Source organism: Epinephelus lanceolatus, chromosome 23, assembly GCF_041903045.1.
Source record: "Epinephelus lanceolatus isolate andai-2023 chromosome 23, ASM4190304v1, whole genome shotgun sequence".
Classification (NCBI taxonomy): Eukaryota; Metazoa; Chordata; class Actinopteri; order Perciformes; family Serranidae; genus Epinephelus; species Epinephelus lanceolatus.
The window spans coordinates 11,646,394-11,664,732 of record NC_135756.1 but is presented as its reverse complement, the minus strand read 5'-3'; the positions used below and the strand labels follow the sequence as shown (position 1 = coordinate 11,664,732).

Below are 18,339 nucleotides of genomic sequence, written 5' to 3'. Positions count from 1 at the left end.
GGTGTGTATCATCAGCTGTAGTTAACTGAGAAGACAGAAAACCAGCAGCACTCTGCAGGTGGCAGGAACAGGACTGACTGACAAATCAGCTACAGCACTACTGGTCTTATCGCAAGTGTTCAGCCTCTCTGCTAACAGCATGTCTGAGAGGTCTTTCTTGGGGAGGGGGGGCTGATTGTGCTGAGAACCAGATTTTGTCTGGTTCTAAAGAAAATCCCACTGGATCCATATAATCCATATCATATTCCCATTGTTTCCCAAGATTTCTCTGGCTCCCAGCAACAAAATGTCACATACAAACAAATTTAATAAAATATCTGGAAAGGGCTTTTCTCGCTCATCTTTTAGGCTTTAAGTAAAACTGGCTCGTTTAAAGGAACAGTGTGTCAGATTTAAGGGGATTTAGCAATGATGACTGCAGTTTGCACTCAGCTGAAACGTTTCCTGGTTAGAATTCCATCAGTGTTCAATGTTGAGGAGGTTTTAACCGGGAGCCGAATTATCCTCAGAGGTCGCTACCTCCCCAAAACAATCAGACCAGGTGATTTAAACCAGTTAAAACACTGAATAAAGTTGTTTCATGTTAAAAAAAATCAGTGTTTTTCCCATGCTGCTCCTTGCAGATGTGCTTCCAACTGTGGTGGCCACCAGTAGTGAACATGGTGATCTCAATAAATGAGGACCCGCTCCTTATGAAGACAGAAACGGCATTGGAAGGTAATGAAAACACAATGATTCTTATATTCAGGTGATTATACACAAAGGGTGCTTTCACACCTGCCCTGCTTGGTTCGGTTCAGTTGACTCAAGTCTGTTTGCCTTCTAAATGCGGTGCGTTTCGGCAAGTGTGAACACAGTAATCACACTCAGGTGCGCACCAAAACAACCGGACCGAGACCTTCTTGAAGAGGTGGTCCGGTTACAAACAAACTCTGGTGCGGTTCGTTTGTGGTGAGAACGTGTTCCGACCTGGATCTGAACCAACTGCAGTCACATGACACATTGTTTGGGTTAAACATGAGCATGTTACAGTCCTGGAGGATTATTAATGTGCACCTCCTCCTGTACTGCCTTAATATGCACATTCAGCACATCCAATGCATCAAAACATTGTTTTCTAGTTGGAGCCGCGCCTCGTTTTCAAACTGTATGGTTTGACTAAAATGAACAATGACAGCAATATAGTCCACGATGAGCAGCACTAGATTGGGGATAGGTTAATTGGTGACTCTAATTGTCCATAGGTGTGAATGGTTGTCTGTCTCTGGCGACCTGTCCAGGGTGTACCCTGCCCAATGTCAGCTGGGATAGGCCCCAGCCCCCCCGCGACCCCCAAGACGATAAGCGGTTAGAAAATGGACGGATGGATGGATGGGTGCATCCACTTAATTTTCCACCCATATTAATGTCAGCTGTAAATCAGCTATCAAAACACAAACAGGATGCTGCATCTTGGTATTATGGGACACACCACTGACCATCTGTCCGCTTATGTCATAGGGGACAAATGTGGGAGGTCTCGCTTTATGAACTGTTCAGAAACACATATGACAAGTCTTTAAATTCTGACTTTGACGTCTTTATTTCAGCGGCAGATTGAGGATATAGCTGAATTTCTTTTCAGCCAGCCCTGCCAAACACAATAATTATTTTTAAGATTAAAAGTTACAGTAGGTTAATTAATTTTATTTGTTACATGTAATCATACATACCATAATTCCAGTGCAGCACCTTTATTTAGAATAACTCATGCATTCAGGTGTGGAACAATGCACTGCACGACTGCAAACCCTATAAAGACTTATGCAAATGTTACCAACAAACAGCTTCTTCTATTTGATCTTCCAACCACAGGGACGTTATTGTGCTCTTAAGCAATTTGGTAAACATTAAGAGCAAGGGGCGGTGTAGAGTTTATTCCTGCTGTAGACACAGTTTCCAGTGCTCCTGCTTGCATGCAAAATACAGTACGTGGCAAAAGACACCATGGGTCACTGAGGATCATATGTGGGCCGAAAGTCAGTCCCTCAGGCTGTTCATTGAAATGTCCTCATTGTACACTAGCAACAGAGGATCTGAACTCATAATCCTCTCCAGTCAAAAACAATAATGACTTCAGGGCCTCTATTTACCAAACGGATGTTTGAGTGAGATTGCTGCAGGCTGCAATGTAACCGCTTGGGGCATGTTTGCACCACCAATTTATGTCCACCAAATGTATTTGTTTTTGCCACTGACAGGCTCAGAGTGTGACTCGAAAGACCCTTCAGACATGGTACCTAGACCCAATCTTTCCACTGCAAACAGTACTCTTAGGGCATATTCATACGGTTCCTTTATATTTCTGAAAACTATCATTTACACATCACCGTCACCGAGAGTTTCAAATCGGCTTCCAAAGTGAAAGTTTTTAAAAATATCCGTTTCTATGGAGACGTGTAAACAGGATAGACGGAGAAAACGTTTACGTTTTGTTAGCACTTTTGGGGCTACTTACGAGCTTACAAATGAACTTAGCACTGCTGCATCAACATCACCGCTACATTGGTGCAAAAAGATGTCTGCTGTGCGCAATAGTAGTAAGTGCATAGCAGCTAACTATGCTACATAAGGTTAAAATGTAGTTTATCGTTGTTTTTATCACTAGTGCCAAGAGGAAAACAAATCACTGTACATGCGCAGAACGTTATTCTGTGGTGTTTGACATATGGCGTATCGCCACCTACTGGACTGGCATGCATTTTTGTGTTTTCGTGTAAACGGATATCGTTTTCTCAACTGATGTGTAAACCTGGAATTTTTTTTATATGGGATGAATAAAAATCTGTTTTTATTTGTATTGTGTCTGTGTAAACAAGGCCTTAAATGTGGCTGGGGTTGTTGTCACTCACTGCTCCATCCAGCAATCACTGTATTTCCTCCTTCATCAGTCTGCACCTCGTTTATCGTCCACAGAACGAGGCTGCACGCCGACATTTTCAGAGCAAAATAGAACAGGCTGCATTGAGAGTCTCTCTCCATGGGATATTTAAAAATAGCTGGTGTGTGCTTTAGTCCTTCTCAGGCAAACTCAGGGGTTTAGTGTTGCTGCAGCCCACAGGAACAATGCTCCATGATGCTTTTTATTTCTATTTTGAAACTCTTGAAGATCCGCTCATTACTAAAAGAGAATGTCATATAAAAACTAAAGTAATAGTCAAAGTTGTTACAGTGATTTAAGGTGTGTTGATGGATTCACGTCATCAGCTCATGCATTAAGTCAGCTATCCAAAAACTCAAAGGACTTTATGTCGCCCCCCATCTACTGCTACTTCTGTACCAAAGCATCATTCAACCAATCCTTCTGTACTGTTCCACATGTTTCTTCACCATGCTCTCTGTCACCAATCGGACCAAACTGACACGCATCACACACACCGCTTCCAAAATCACTGGTCTTCTCACACCCAACCTCACAGATTTAAATATCAGGTCCATTACACACCTTGCAAAATCAATAGAATAGGACACCACACACCCACTCAACCAATACCTCATCCCATTACCCTCAGGCCACAGGTACCAAACACTTAAACTCAGGAAAGCTCGACTCGGGAAGAGCCTGATCCCAGCAGCAATAGCTGCACTGAACAAGAGATCCTGTTGACTCAAAGTGTCCACCTCTGAGGATAAAATTACTGCTAATGTGAATGGAGTCTGGTGGGTTTGGTGATGGTGATTTCAGGGCTGTTTCTGGTTAAACCAAAAAGATCTTACTCTTTAACAAAAAGGTGGATCGCTGTAGGATCCTTTCCATAAAGTTGTCGGACACTATTAATAACACAATAACTGTCAGGAACAAAAACAAGCACTTATGGTGGACATAAATTGATGAGAACATGCCCCCGATTGTTTACATTGCAGCCTACAGTTGTCTCGCTCAATCCTGGACCAATCTTTAAAATTGGTGCTCCTATTGGTCACTTAGACATAAACACACGGGAAAATAGTGTTGAAAAATGCTGAACTTGCCCTTTAAGAAAGCTTCAGCGGTCTAATGAAGAATCAGACATTTTGGGAAATGCACTTTTTACTGTCATGTCTGTTCCTTTAATATTAAGCTACCAGTCCATACCCATTGGTAGCTTTGTCACCTTCTACCTATGCCAATCCTCAATCCCTATGTGCAGTTTCACATAGATTGACCACGTCAGTGAGTAGAAAAATGTGGGACAGACAGAATGACTGACTGACAGAATGACACACTGACAGTTTCCGCGATTATGTACAGCAGACCATACCATGACTTAGTCATACCAAAAATTAGAAAAGCCCCCAAAAACATTTGGCCACAGGGGGAGCCACAGCGACCAATTAGAGTTAAATTTCTCCAGTCACCTTGAGGCGTCCTGTTCTACACACAGTAAACACCTCTGGGAACTCCTTCAAGACTGTTGGAAAACCATTTCAGGTGACTACCTCTTGAAGCTCATGGAGAGAATGCCAAGAGTGTGCAAAGCAGTAATCAGAGCAAAGGGTGGCTATTTTGAAGAAACTAGAATATAAAACATGTTTTCAGTTATTTCACCTTTTTTTGTTAAGTACATAACTCCACGTGTTCATTCATAGTTTTGATGACTTCAGTGAGAATCTACAATGTAAATAGTCATGAAAATAAAGAAAACGCATTGAATGAGAAGGTGTGTCCAAACTTTTGGCCTGTACTGTATCTACCAAGTTTAGTAAAAATCAAAAAGGCAATATTCACTGCCTTATAGAAGCTCAGTTTTAGTAAGTTTTCCAACTTTTGCCAAGAGGGAACTTTATATATTGGTCCCTCAATTATGTTCATCCAGTTTCATGCAGGTCAGTCAAACTTCCTAGGAAGAGATCAATTTTAGGTGTTTTTCAAAAAATTCAAAATGATGGGAAATCTATATAACCGGAAGTTATGGGTTCTTGAGGCAAATTTCTTCCTCATGAGGAGAGGCATCTCTGTGCAAAATTTCATGTCTTTACGACATACAGGACATGAGCTATGCCCATTCAAAGTTAGCAATTTCAATTGGTTGCTATAGCGCCCCCCTTTGGCCAATTGATGTAATATTGCTTCATTCACATCCTCCCATGACCCTCTACCACTGTGCCAAATTTCACATGGATTGACCAAGTCAGTGAGGAGAAAAATGTGGAACAGACACACACAGTTTTCGTCATTATATAGTAAGACAAGACACCGGTTAGCTTAGCATAGCATTAAGACTGGAAACAGGGGAACAGCTAGCCTGACTGTGCAATGCTAACAAAATCTGCATCCCAGCTTCTCTAACTTTTTCTTTTTTTGTTTAATTCACTATTTTGTTTGTGCATCAACAAATAAATTGTGTGAGATGAATCATAGCAGATCAAAATGTTAAACAGTATTTAGCTAATGACATCTGTCTAATCTGCAGCTCAGAGTAATCTTAAAATGGATGTAATATGTCCTGGAGATACAGCGGACAAAATCAAACTTCTTTTAAATTTTATTCATATATATGTACACAATATACAGTGTTTACACACAATAGGAAAAGGCGGAAGATAATGAGACTTAAAAACAAGGGGAAGATTCACACTGTGTCAATATGGCAGTCAAGCCAACAGAGGTTCATCCCTAATGTAAACACCCCCTGGGGCTGTTAATGATATCTCAACATCCTTAGACATGAGTCAACACAGCACACCCATTACTGTTTCATGACCTTTTTACAAAGCATGGTGAAATAATAGCTGGACGTGAAAGTGACGTAATAGCCCAGTGCTGAGAGAATCACTGGAATCACTTTACATGTTTAGTCATTAAAGTAGAAATTAATATGTACAAGCATGTTTTTTAAAAAGTAAAGCTAAAAGGAAACACAAACTGACACATACAGGGGCAACCACAGAGAGGTCAGTGACTCGCAACACTGGGGTGAAGAGGTTTGACTCGGACAAGACGGGACAGTCCCAGCCGCAGACCCTGACCTGGAGACTTCACGGCTGGACCAGATGACGTGGGGCTTTTACCTACTTGAGCTGCAGAAGAAAAAAAAGGTATAAACATACTGTGAGTGCCTTTAAAGGTTTATATTTAAGTATTGCTGCTGGTGTTCACCTGGTGGGTTCCACTTTGGTATTCTGCCCCCTGCTGGGCTCACAGATACTGCAGGTCTTGATGTAGGAACTGTTGAGGATGTAGCAGGCCTCTTGGGGGCAATTTTGGCTGTTGGAGGACTTCTCCCTGGAGTGGGAGCTGCTGGGAGACAAAGTAGTTCTCATGATAATGAACATATTAAAGGATAACTTATGTATTTTACAACCTGGATCCCATTTTCCCCATTGTGTCTAAGTTCATAATGGGAACAACTCTTTTTGAAATTGGTCCAGTACTAAGCCAGAGGGCTTCAATGTAACCACTCGGGGTATTTGTTCACTGTCAATATACGTCCACTAAAAGTGTTTGTTTTTGCCACTGATATGTTCAGATTATTATTAAGTGTCTGACAATCTTATGGAAAGGATCCCTACAGTGATTGACCTTTTTGTTAAAGAGTAAGTTCCCTTTTGTTTAACCAGTAACAGCCCCGAAACTGCCATCGCCAAGGCCACCAGACTCCATTTAAATAAACAGCAATTTTAGCATATATAGAGTCAGCATATCTTCACATCTAACTGGGGGAATGAGGGTTTTATTTCAACCGAACTAGAGTTGGTGATTGTTGGAACAGTGGAAACCAGAACTGAGACAGTTGTTAGGAGTTTAAAGCCCTTTTTAAACAGGAATTGTGCAAAGTTGCAGGAAAGCCCAATCAGTCTTTTTTCAGCATTGGCAGTATAAAAACAAAATCGGGGAGTGCAGCAAAATGCCGCCTACCTACTTTTGTTTATACGGAATGCATCTTTTTCGGGGCAATGGGGGGCGTGAGCAAGTAACAAAACGTGTAGCTCAGCGTGTGATGTAAACAGTGACGTGGGAGGGAAGCCGCAGCTGGTCAGTCCTTCAGCGATTCTCTCGTAAGTCTGCCTGTTCACCGTCCCCGTCATCTGACGGTTAATGGCCTCTTCGTTTGCGAGGACAAGGAGGGCGCGCAATTCTTTGTCTCCCCAGTTGCTCATCTTTACAGTGTCTGTCAGGTTTGCGTTTCCCTCTTGCTACTAGCTGCTCGCTAATTCCTGCTGTCAGCTGTTTCCTGTTTATCCACCGCCAGTGGCTCGCACATGCAGCGTCATCAACAGCTCCTCCCACAAGTCATCAACAGCCCCTCCCGTTGCTGAAGGCCGCCTCAGTCTGTTTATACTAAAAGGGTTCTGCCAATATGTCTACCCTACGAGGCAGAAAATTGAGCACCTTGAATCAACTCGCCAATCCGGCTCTGTGTGTCTAAACACTCGCAGCTTGCTGCCAAAACAGCCCAACATTCGCGGAAAATCTGGCAGTGTAAAAGGGGCTTAAGTTTGTCTCTGTTGTCTTTGAATGACGTGTGTTTTGCCATGATAAAATGACTATTTGTTTTAAAAAAAAATCTGGTGGGTTTGGCGACGGCAATTTTGGGCTGTGTCTAGTTAAATAAAAAGGATCTTATTCTTTAATAAAAAGGTCTGTCTCTTTAAGGATGCCACTTTTACACAACCTGTTCTTGGCAGTAATTTCATGGCATTATTATACCTCACCATTTGTTCTGTATAGAGGTGTGATCGTGTAATGAAGGGACAGAGCTGTCTCACCTTAAAGCCAGTGACAGCAGTAGTAACAGTGTTGAATTGACATCTCTGTAAACAGGAACAGCTGGCAGGACAGGATGGGGCTAATGTTTTGACGACAAGTTATATGTTGCAACCTACCACCAGGAGATTTAAAAAGCAGATAGCTGCAGTTAGCGGCTAACTCAAGGAAAAATAGCAACTGAAAATTTCCACAAATTAAACAGACAATGAGTTCCACAAGGTCCTTACCTTCCGAACAGAAGACGAGATCTGGTAAATGATTGTTATTACCATGTTATGCTACTGTTATTGTTAAGAAAGCCTGCTGACGCGTCTGTTATTTGTAACACTAGAGGCTGACGCTGTGGTATTACACATCACTCCTGTTGAATTCTGGCATGCCATCTAAAAATCAGACACTGGGGCACATGATGGCTGCCTTGTTTGGTGCTGTGTCAAAAAGCATAGCTGGTGGAATGAGGGGTCTTTATTGCTGCAGTAGTGTGGGATCTCTGTGTGAAAGGGCTTCAGAAAAACACTCTTGAGCTTGAGCAATTTTAGTGGACATAAATTGACAGTGTGCATGTTTTTTTTACACTGCAGCCTGTTTTGCGGCTGCAGCCCTCGCACTCACTGCTGGACCAATTTCAAAAATTGTTGTTATCATTAGTCAATTAGACACAAAAAAGTAAAATGTGTCCAGGTTGAAAGATGCTGAAGTTACCCTTTAAGTTACAAATACAGCCAAAAAGCGGAATCTTCTCCGCTGGACTTTAAGAACGTACCTGCTGCCTGTGATTTCGACTTTGACGCTTTTGATGGTTGCTTTTCCTTTTTAGAGGCGGGAGGCGGTTTGGTCTTCTCGTTCTTGGTTACTTTCTCCAACTTTTTTGCTTTGCTGACTTTCCTCACTGTGAATTCCTCATCTTCACTCTCGGACGCTTCACTGAAATCTTCATCACTTTCTGAATCTGGAAAGGAGTAATTGATATTTTACTGATGCAAGAAAATAAGTAAACAGGAGCTAGATACTCAGGGAGGGGTGACAGGATGATCACCTGGTGTCAGCTTGGGCTTATAGTCTTCATCTTCATCTGTAAGCTGTTTCTTCTGCTCCTCAGTGGCTTTAGTGGCGGCCTTTCTCTCCTTGGAACGGGCGGGTGACTCTGATGTGATTTCATCCAGGCCTAAAGAAAACAAAACAGCCACAGAAAACATTCATACCATTTCTGTCCTTATCAAACAACCAAATTCCGGACAATGTATTTGGCAGGCATGAGCAGGGCTGGGCAATGGTAAGCTATCTTTTCCTGGTTTTACAAGCTGTATTACAGTAAAGTGATGCAATTTTCTGAACTTATCAGTATGTTCTGGCTTTCTATTGTTTGCCTTTGCCCACGTCGTCATTATATCCACATTACTGGTGGTTATTTAACACAAATCTCACTGTGTAAATAGTTTGTGAAAGCATCGATAGTTTGTGAAAGCACCGACAGTGAACCCTACAATATTTTCGCAATATTGACACAGGTATTTGGTCCAACATATTGTGATGTTTCATTTTCTCCATATTGCCCAGCCCTAAGCATGAAACTACATGTGCAATAATAGATGTAGAGTGGACAATAATAAGAGGAAGTTACCCAAAACTGTCAAATCCACACTGCAGTTGGATAGGTATACAGATGCTGGATCTGTGTTTTCATCTGCCAGAACCTGAACCTTGACATCTCCTAGGGAAATTTAACATTATTTTTAAATTGATGATTCTTTAACAATAGACAGCTATATACATGTTTTTAAAGCTAAGTCATACCTTTACTGATGAGAGGCTGGTCCATTATCCCATCTGCATTATTGAGCAAGGACAGTGTAATGGCTGCTTCTAGATCTCTTTCGTACAACTTCACATCCAATGGTTTTCTGTGGGAAACAGATGCAATGCATAATAAAGCCAGGCATAATCAGAGTGTCTGCAGGTATCAGACTCTTAAATGCAATGTTTGCTGTCTAGCTGAACTCTCTGCGCTGTAGTTTTACCAAATCAAAGACTTTTTTTTTTTAACAAATCCTTTTCTTTTCTTATTCAAGTAGCGCAGGAAGGCAGAAGCAGGTTTCGTGTAGGAATGTGGTTATTAGAATGAGTTTGGTTAGTTTCATTTTGCAAACAGGCAAGTGCAAGTATAAAGTAAAAAAAAAAAAAAAAAAAAAAATTAGGCTGAGTGGTAGGTTTAGAGCTTTGTAACAACAGAAATGTGGACTTTCATGCAGGAGAGCTCAACTCATTTTGACAAAATGAAATGAAAAGATATATAAATGAAATAAGATAAAATGTCTAGGGCAATTATTATCTCACAAATTCAAAGACTTTTTAAACACCCGCAGACACCCTGACAATGTGAAGTTGTATTTAAAATCCTCAACTATTATTTTACTAAAAAAAACCCAAACAAACAAAAAAAAAAACAAATGTTGGATTAATTTCCTTTTTTGAAAATTTCTCCCAAATTCTAAATAAAAATGTCAGAATGATATACAAATTTGTCAGATATACGATATCCCTGTATTATGTCTCTCTTTAAAATGAGATCTTTTAACTACGTGCTACTGTTTATCTACCAGAGCGAGGAGAGAGGGCACACTGAGCTTTTAATCCATACCAAACATTACTGAACAAAAAAAAAGTCACACTTATCTCTGAGTTTATATTAGAGAATATGTTGTTCTTTGTTGGCAGCAATAGTGCTGCATGACTTATCTTGGCACTGACTTGTTTTTGTAGCCAACAGATGGCTCTTATCCCCACTGCATCTCTCTCTGTACAGATCTCCACCATTTTAATCATCTCATTGTGTACATGGTGCACATTATGTCACGTTATCTTGTCCACTACCATACCTGTTCTTCTGGCTCAGGGTGGATTGTGAGTTGGACTCCTGACTGGAGGACTTGCTTGATGATTTCTTGTGCTCCTGTTTCACACTCTCCCTGGGCTTTTTGCTGGGTGGAGCCTTCACGCAGGCAAAATCCTCATCTGTCACAACATGAGGACAGAATATGCAGAGATGTCGGTGGTGAGAGAACACTGAGTCTGTTACTGTATGTCTGTTAGTATGAGTGGATCCGAAGTGGTGGGTCATGGGTCCTTTCTGAATGGACCGCAAGTGACTCGCAAATGTGTTTGTAATTAACACACCATATTTTGAATCTCTGGCACAGAGCTTTTATTTTCAAGTGCCGTTTCCTGCTGTAGAGTGACAGCTACCTGACAGAGACCGCAAACTTGCTCAACAACATGGCCAAACACAAGTATGACACTAAAGAGAAATCTGGACCCTGTGGCTGGACCAGTTGGGAACCAGTGGTGTAAATGTTTACCTCTTCAAATCTATGGGCATCTCAAGTTTCCTGCAAATGAGCTGTAATTACTGGCACTATTTAAAAAAGGTGTTGCAGACTGGTTACAGTGAGTAAACACACAAGATAGTAATAATGTGCTGACAACACCTAGTATTGCTAATATTACAGACTAATGTGAAGCCATAGTGTCTGTTTGATTGCTTGTCTGGTCAATATTGCTCAAACCAACCTGTAAGTGTGTGAGTTTCATCTACAAGACTTGTAGCTGCTCCCAGATGCAAATGAAAACATGGCAAATTTCAGCAGACTAATCATAAATAATACAACACCTACCTGTGCAGCTATTTTTTTGTGTAGGGAGATTTGAATGTTTTTAAAGTAACTGCAGGAACACAGCTTTATAGGAAGCATAAATTGATTTTAAGGGCCAAAACTTCTCACCATCATCAAAGTCCTTTGCCTCAGCGTAACTCACAACCTTTGTCTTCCTGTGTGTCAACAGAAAACAACGTGTTAGCAACACAGACATTCAACAACCATTAACAACATGAGGCAAAATGACCACAAATAAAGATTTAAACGTGGTTTACAAACCTTGATGGTCGGTCCATTGCTTGTTAAGAGCTTTATATTAAGCCAACGTTAGACTAACTGTTACGTGAACACAAGCTAATGTTTGCTAGCTGCAGAAGCTAACTTTGTATTAGTTTCGACTGCTAACATACGTCCGGTCACTCACCGAGTGGAATGTGTCTATTACAGTCAATTAAACTGTTAAATGACGATATCTAGATAAGTTAAAGTTAGTTTTGTTAAGCAACAGTCGACTGGAGCGCTTCTGTTTTGCTTTTGACCAGCCCGCCTGAACCGAGGGGAAGTGACGTATGGTTGATCAATTTCACGAACATCGGAAGCAGATTCGTTTATTAAGAAAAAGAAAAAAAAAACATCTTTATGGCTCTTCTAAAAATAACGCTGAAGTATAAATGGTAAGCAGTAGATGATTTGGTGTTCAAAAAGTATAATTACTGAAGCGACACTTGTTTTATATTTTTCTGAAAAATAACATGTGTCGAATCGGCTTCGCTTAAATACCCTGGCGTTCCTCCTAGCTTACATAGATGAGTGGACGGGGGGCTAAATCAAACGGATGAAAAGCTGAGCTCAGTCCGTGTCAGTAATTTTGTGTTTTTGGACATTGGATACGTGTCGAAGAAATTATAACATGTGTAAGTATAAGGGGGACTTAATACTCATTGTGTCGTAATTATAATATCATTCATGTTGCTGTGTTGTGGCTGTGAACAGCTAACGGGGCTAGCTTAAGTTAAATGTACAAAAACCCCAACAGTGAAACTGTCAGTTAAGTTTATGTTACAACTGCTCATATTGACATAGGTGATAGGGAAAGATGAAAGTAACAACATTAGGAAAAGTTGGTTGCTGATGAATTAAAATAACCCAGAGTGCTTGCAGCTAAAACAATTTTAATGTGCCCTCAAACAATTCAACAATGCAAACAGATAAAATTACTTTGATTGTTAGAGCATAAGAACAATTCAGAACACACACACACAAACACACGCCCAAGTTAAAAAGGGCTGCACCTGATAATTATTTTAACTAACTGCTAATCTAATATACATCACATTTTTACATATCTTTACCCCCTCACTATTTTATGTTGCCTTATGCCTGCCGTTTGAAAGCACCTTGAAATGGTTGATTTCAATAAGTTTAATCCAAATAAACGGTTTATAAAGTTACTCAATACTTATCCTTAATAGTTTGGTGTCAAAGAGTATGAGAGTATTGAAAAATGCCCATCACAATTGTTTATTTTGCCCAAACAACAGTTAGAAAACCCCACACTAATCAGCTCGCAGTCATATCAGAAAAACAGGTAATCTGCTATCCTTTAGATATTTTTGCCAGAAAATAAATGATTTATGATTATCAAAACTGTTGCACATAGATTTTATGTTGGACAACTAACTAATCGACTCAGTTTCAACTCAAGAAACTTGATATCTGCGTAGCAGGTGATGCCCTGGTTTTCTAGAAGAGTTTGCCTGATTGCAGCTTACTTTACACAAGAGCCTGACTGATCAGTTTTAGCTTACCACTGATGTATTTATAAGGGCTCATACTGTGGCTGGTAAGTAACAAGAAAACGCAGTCATAAAATGCCAACTGTACTTGAAGTTTTAGGCTATTTAGAAACAGTGGTTTCATTACACAGTTTGTCCAGCAGAGAGCACACAAGTTTGTTTTCCACCAGCAGAACTCAGTATACACTTTGGTCACAATTCTTTAAAACTCAAATTTAAGGTATCTTTATCAATGAATATAAGTGTTTGTTTATGGTATAACAAACATACACCAACAGCTATTTAGCAGTATTTAACTGTCAAATGTCAACATAAGTATCTGCCGTAAGAATCCAGTTTTGTTTAGGTGCTAACTTAGCTTTGATTACACATATCAAACTACAATCAGCCTTTTTAGATCCCAGCATTCATTCCAGTAAGTTAATGGTGAGGACAACATATGCTACCTGCCACCTGGTGTCTCTGTGCTTCCTGTTATTTTGAGTAAATATTTCCTCCTGCCAGTTAAAAAAGGGGACATTATGAGACAGTGCATGCCAAAAAAAGTAGTTACTCATCCCACACCTACAGCACCGGACTGCCAAACCCAAATTGAGTGAAGCAGGAGTGAACATGTAGGTGTTTGGGGGATGAATAAATAAACACTTCTTACTTAAAAATGTGTTTGGAGACTTAAAAAAGGAAATAATTAATATTTATTATTCAAGCTATGCAGTTTATTCAGGGGCAAAAATAGTTTATTAAGGATGTACATGCAGACAGTGTGTATTAACTGTCAAAAGTATATTTAAAATTAGTGTTATACATGGAAATACATCTTTCTGATTAGTTTTATAGACTGAAAACAAACTACTGCATGTCACATTTTACCCATCTAATCATGAATATATTTTAAAGGTCCAGTGTGTAAGATTTAGGTGGATTTAGTGATGTTGAGTGAGGACTGCAGATTGCAATTAGGGATGCACGATAATGGATTTTTTGCCGACATCAGATACGCCAATATATAACAACTCATTTAGCTGATACCTATTGATATATCCACTTTATCCTCACCGGATTTTAGTGGTCATCAAGTCCTTTTTATGGTGGTATTGATACTGTATTATATACTGGAGCAAGCTGGGTTTTCTTGCAAAGAAGAAGGTAACAGAGAGATAAACCCTGAACCAGGAACTGCTCTTTATTTAACAATACCTCACCCTCTTTACTGACTTTCTTTTGCCCACACAGACAGGAGGTCACTAACCACACGCACAACTTAACTTATGGTCCAATATGTCACAACATTAACCGTAACCCATTACAACTATTGTGAAATGCATGAACATTATTCACCGCATAATAGGTAACACATCCCCAAATCCCAAATGGATCCCTTACAGACTCATTGACTCAAGCCCTGAGCCCTCACAGACCTAGGACAAATTCAACCAAATGGGAATTGGGACACCACTTCCTCTCATGTGAATGTGCAAAACCAAGGGGAAGGGCCAAGACAAGTCTAAGGGGAAGAAATGGAATTGGTCGGAGGTCTGTAAGGGCTTGAGTCAACGAGTCTGTAAGGGATCCATTTGGGACTGAGTGCTTTAAAACACACTGTCTCATGCATGCTGGAAAACTCCCCCATTTAGCCCCCAACACGCCACTATATATGCTCTTATCGTGATGGCCTACTAGCAGATGGAGGCATGAAATACAAAGCTTTTCAGTGTAGGCATTATTCATTCATTGTGCAAAATAAGAAAAAGCATGTTGGCCAATTCTCATAGTTCATTTTGAAGCCAATATTGGCCAATTCTGATAACGTACCGATATTGTTGTGCATCCCTAACTGCAAACAGCTGAAACTTCTCCTGCTTAGAAATCATTCAGTGTTTATTGTTCAGGAGGTTTCTAGCGTGAGCGGTACTATCCTGAGACATCTCTTCCTCTCCAAAGCAAATGGACTATGGGATTAAAGCCGGTGAAAACATTTCACGTTACAAATCAGTGTTTCTCTGATGCTGTTTGGCATGTCGGAGACGAGCCGTTAGCCCAGAACCCGCTCATGTGTGCTCATGTTTTTTCTCTGATAACTTAAGATCCAGGTGTTCAAATTACCCACAGAGGTCTCCTCATCTCAAAAACAAACAGACTGGGTGATTTAAAGCAGTAAAGACACCAAAAAAGTAGTTTCACATAACAAAATCTGTGTTTTCCAATGCTCTTGTCGCAGAGGGCCTGCTCATTATGGTGGCGAAAGCAAAAATTTGAACGTCCCTGTCTAGAGCCAGTGTTTGGTTTGTCCATTCTTGGCTGCTCTTGGCTACACTAAAGAAAACATACTTATTATATTATAATCAATTTCTGCCAATATATCTCCCTAAATCGTACACACTGGACCTTTAAATGAACCACACGAAGTTAATAATGAAAATTCACTCAAGTGTTAACTGTCTGTTTCTCCATTCGTAGGCCATGGCAGTATGATTTATGCCAGCAGTCCAGCAGATGGCAGCCTGATGCTTCAGGGCGTCAGATCACAGAGGTACAGACTCTGACCTGCTGATTGACATGAACATGACATGTCCTCAGCCGCCCATTCGCCCACTCTCAGGGCGGAAGCAATCCCAGCTCCCTCTGAAGTGCAGTGAAAGGGAAATCGCTCCGCTTTAACTGCATGTCTAAGAAAGCAGCCGCCGTCCCCAAGGGTTGTCATTTTCAAGTTTGTGAGTGGGTGGCTGTCGGCTGCGGTTTGTCACACACTGGACCTGGATGGAGACGTTCAGGGGTGTGATGGTCCGTGTCTTCGGACCCAGACAAGGGAGGAAGACACGCAGCCATGGGGCCAAAGGGCCCTGTGGTCACACATTCCTAAACTCCTCCAGTGCTGCCTACAGCCATGACCAAAATATCAGATCCAGTCATGCAAACACTGTGGTCACAGCATCACGCTTCCATTCACACATATAGATGTTTACATTGTGCTCCAGACAGTATTGTTGCCTTCAGGTGACTTATTAACCACCGCAGAAGTCATAAACAAAAGGTAACCATGAGGTGACGATCCTATTTATCTGGCATGTCTCCATATATGCGTCTCTTTTTAACTCAGCACAGGAAATGATTTAGATTTATGTAGCTGGAGTGAAAATTGCGCCGCCTCCACTCTTGTGCTGTATGTTCCCAAACAAAGACACGTGGAGAACAGAATGAAAACAAATATATGATCCACTTAACTAAAAGTATATATAACCTCCTAGTTTAAGACTCTGGTAGAAGATTCAAACTGGAAATTGTCTGGAGTTAAATATATTTAGGCATGTGATGTTAAATGTTTAAAATAAGTGAAGTGCTTTTTGTACATTTACTTCACGTACATTTGTCCTCAGTCTTTGGGTGCCTCACGTGGCCAAAGTAAGAAAACAATGAGGCACCTTAATTTCTCTTGGGACTGAGAGCTTAATTGACCCCCTTTTTTAAACTTAATTCTACTCAATAGTCTCTTTATTTCTTTTATCTTATATTACTGGAGTTGGGTTTACCTTTTTTTATTCTTATACAGGTAGCTAGGTACAAATGACATACATTTTACAAGAGTTAAGTAGCCCTTAGATCATCATATAATGAGCAATAAAACATAAAATGGACTTTGTCTTCAATCTCACCTAAATCACATAAGAAACCATTAAAGGGACAGTTTACCCCAAAATTAAAAATACATATTTTTCCTCTTACCTGCAGTGCTGTTGATCAGTTTAGATTGTTTTGGTGTGAGCTGCTGAGTGTTGGAGATATAGGCCGTAGAGATGTCTGCCTTCTCTTGAATATAATTGAACTAGATGGCACTCGGCTTGTGGTGCTCAAAGCACAAAAAAACTCAACAGCAATGTCTCTTTCTGGAAATCATGAACCGGTTACTCAATATAATCCACAGACCTTGTTGTGAGCAGTTTCATACAGGAACTATTTCTTCCAAAGAACACCCGCCATCGCAGAAGGAGGTGTACATCTACTGCCAGCTCACCTAGCACCGCTGTGCTGGCTAACGTTACAGCTCAGCCGAGGAGGGCACCATTAATGTTCACATCTCCCGCTGTCGTGCACATGAAAATGAAAAAGAACTACAAATGTGGAGTTAAAAAGAAACTAGTCCATACCCATTGGTAGCTTTGTCACCTTCTACCATGCCAATCCTCACTGCCTGTGTGCAGTTTCACATAGATTGACCACGTCAGTGAGTAGAAAAACGTGGGACAGACAGAATGACTGACTGACTGACAGAATGACTCACTGACAGTTTCCGTGATTATGTACAATATACCATACCATGACTTAGAAATTTTTTTAGAAAAAAAACCAACATTGGTCCACAGGGGGAGCCACAGCGATCGGTCGCGTTTTAGCCATTTTTAAGCATTTTTCTGTTGTTAAATTATTATAAATTTCTCCAGTCACCTTGAGGCGTCCTGTTCTACATATCTACCAAGTGTAGTAAAAATCGATGTGGCGGTTAGGTTTAGATAAGAAATGAGCTTTCTAGCGCCCCCATTTTGTTTGATGGGGTCAATAATGGAGGGGTCCCCTCAGATTATGTGTGCTCATATGCCTACAAAGTTGTGTGGTGATGGGTGAAACCCTTGAGATGTTATACACCTTTATGTGATGAGCCACGCCCTCTGCAATATTCATTGCCTTATAGAAGCTCAGTTTTAGTAAGTTTTCCAACTTTTGCCAAGAGGGAACTTTAGATATTGGTCCCTAGATTATGTTCACTGAGTTTCATGCAGATCGGTCAAACTTCCTAGGAAGAGATCGATTTGAAGTGTTTTTCAAAGAATTCAAAATGGCGGGAAATCTTGAGTTATGGGTTCTTGAAGCAAATGTGTTCCTCATGAGGAGAGGCATCTCTGTGCAAAGTTTCATGTCTCTATGAGATATGTCCATTCAAAGTTTGCAATTTCAAACAGTTGCTATAGCGCCCCCCTTTGGCCAATTGACGTAATATTGCTTCATTCACATCCTCTCATGACCCTCTACCACTGTGCCAAATTTCACATGGATTGACCAAGTCAGTGAGGAGAAAAACGTGGAACAGACACACCCACAGACAGAGTTTTTGTCATTATATAGTAAGATATATAGTAAGATGAGCTCATTAGACCTCTGTAGCCTGCTT

At 40.6% G+C, this 18,339-nt stretch overlaps 1 protein-coding gene across 2 annotated transcripts; it reads right to left on the bottom strand.

Annotated features, from left to right (window-relative positions):
* Nucleotides 1-5,495: 5,495 nt before the first annotated feature.
* On the bottom strand, nucleotides 5,496-11,949 carry rad51ap1 (RAD51 associated protein 1). 2 transcript variants are annotated; one of them, XM_033615095.1, is made up of 9 exons: nucleotides 11,662-11,949; nucleotides 11,509-11,555; nucleotides 10,606-10,741; nucleotides 9,524-9,630; nucleotides 9,351-9,440; nucleotides 8,766-8,894; nucleotides 8,493-8,678; nucleotides 6,119-6,259; nucleotides 5,496-6,039 (listed from the first exon to the last, which is right to left on the bottom strand). In XM_033615095.1, exons 1-9 carry the CDS (start codon nucleotides 11,676-11,678, stop codon nucleotides 5,915-5,917), a joined length of 978 nt encoding a protein of 325 aa, XP_033470986.1. In that variant the 5' UTR covers nucleotides 11,679-11,949; the 3' UTR covers nucleotides 5,496-5,914. The 2 variants fall into 2 exon arrangements, with proteins under 2 accessions (XP_033470986.1, XP_033470987.1); XM_033615096.1 differs by having other exon boundaries at nucleotides 6,119-6,256.
* Between the last annotated feature and the right edge of the window lie 6,390 nt (nucleotides 11,950-18,339).

Excerpts from the sequence above, each read along its gene's own strand:
- rad51ap1 (XM_033615095.1), bottom strand. Across the intron at positions 9,441-9,523 it reads CCAGCCTCTCATCAGTAAAG|GAGATGTCAAGGTTCAGGTT; the intron begins GTATGACTTAGC and ends AAATTTCCCTAG. Across the intron at positions 6,260-8,492 it reads GTCGAAATCACAGGCAGCAG|CAGCTCCCACTCCAGGGAGA; the intron begins GTACGTTCTTAA and ends TTTGTCTCCCAG.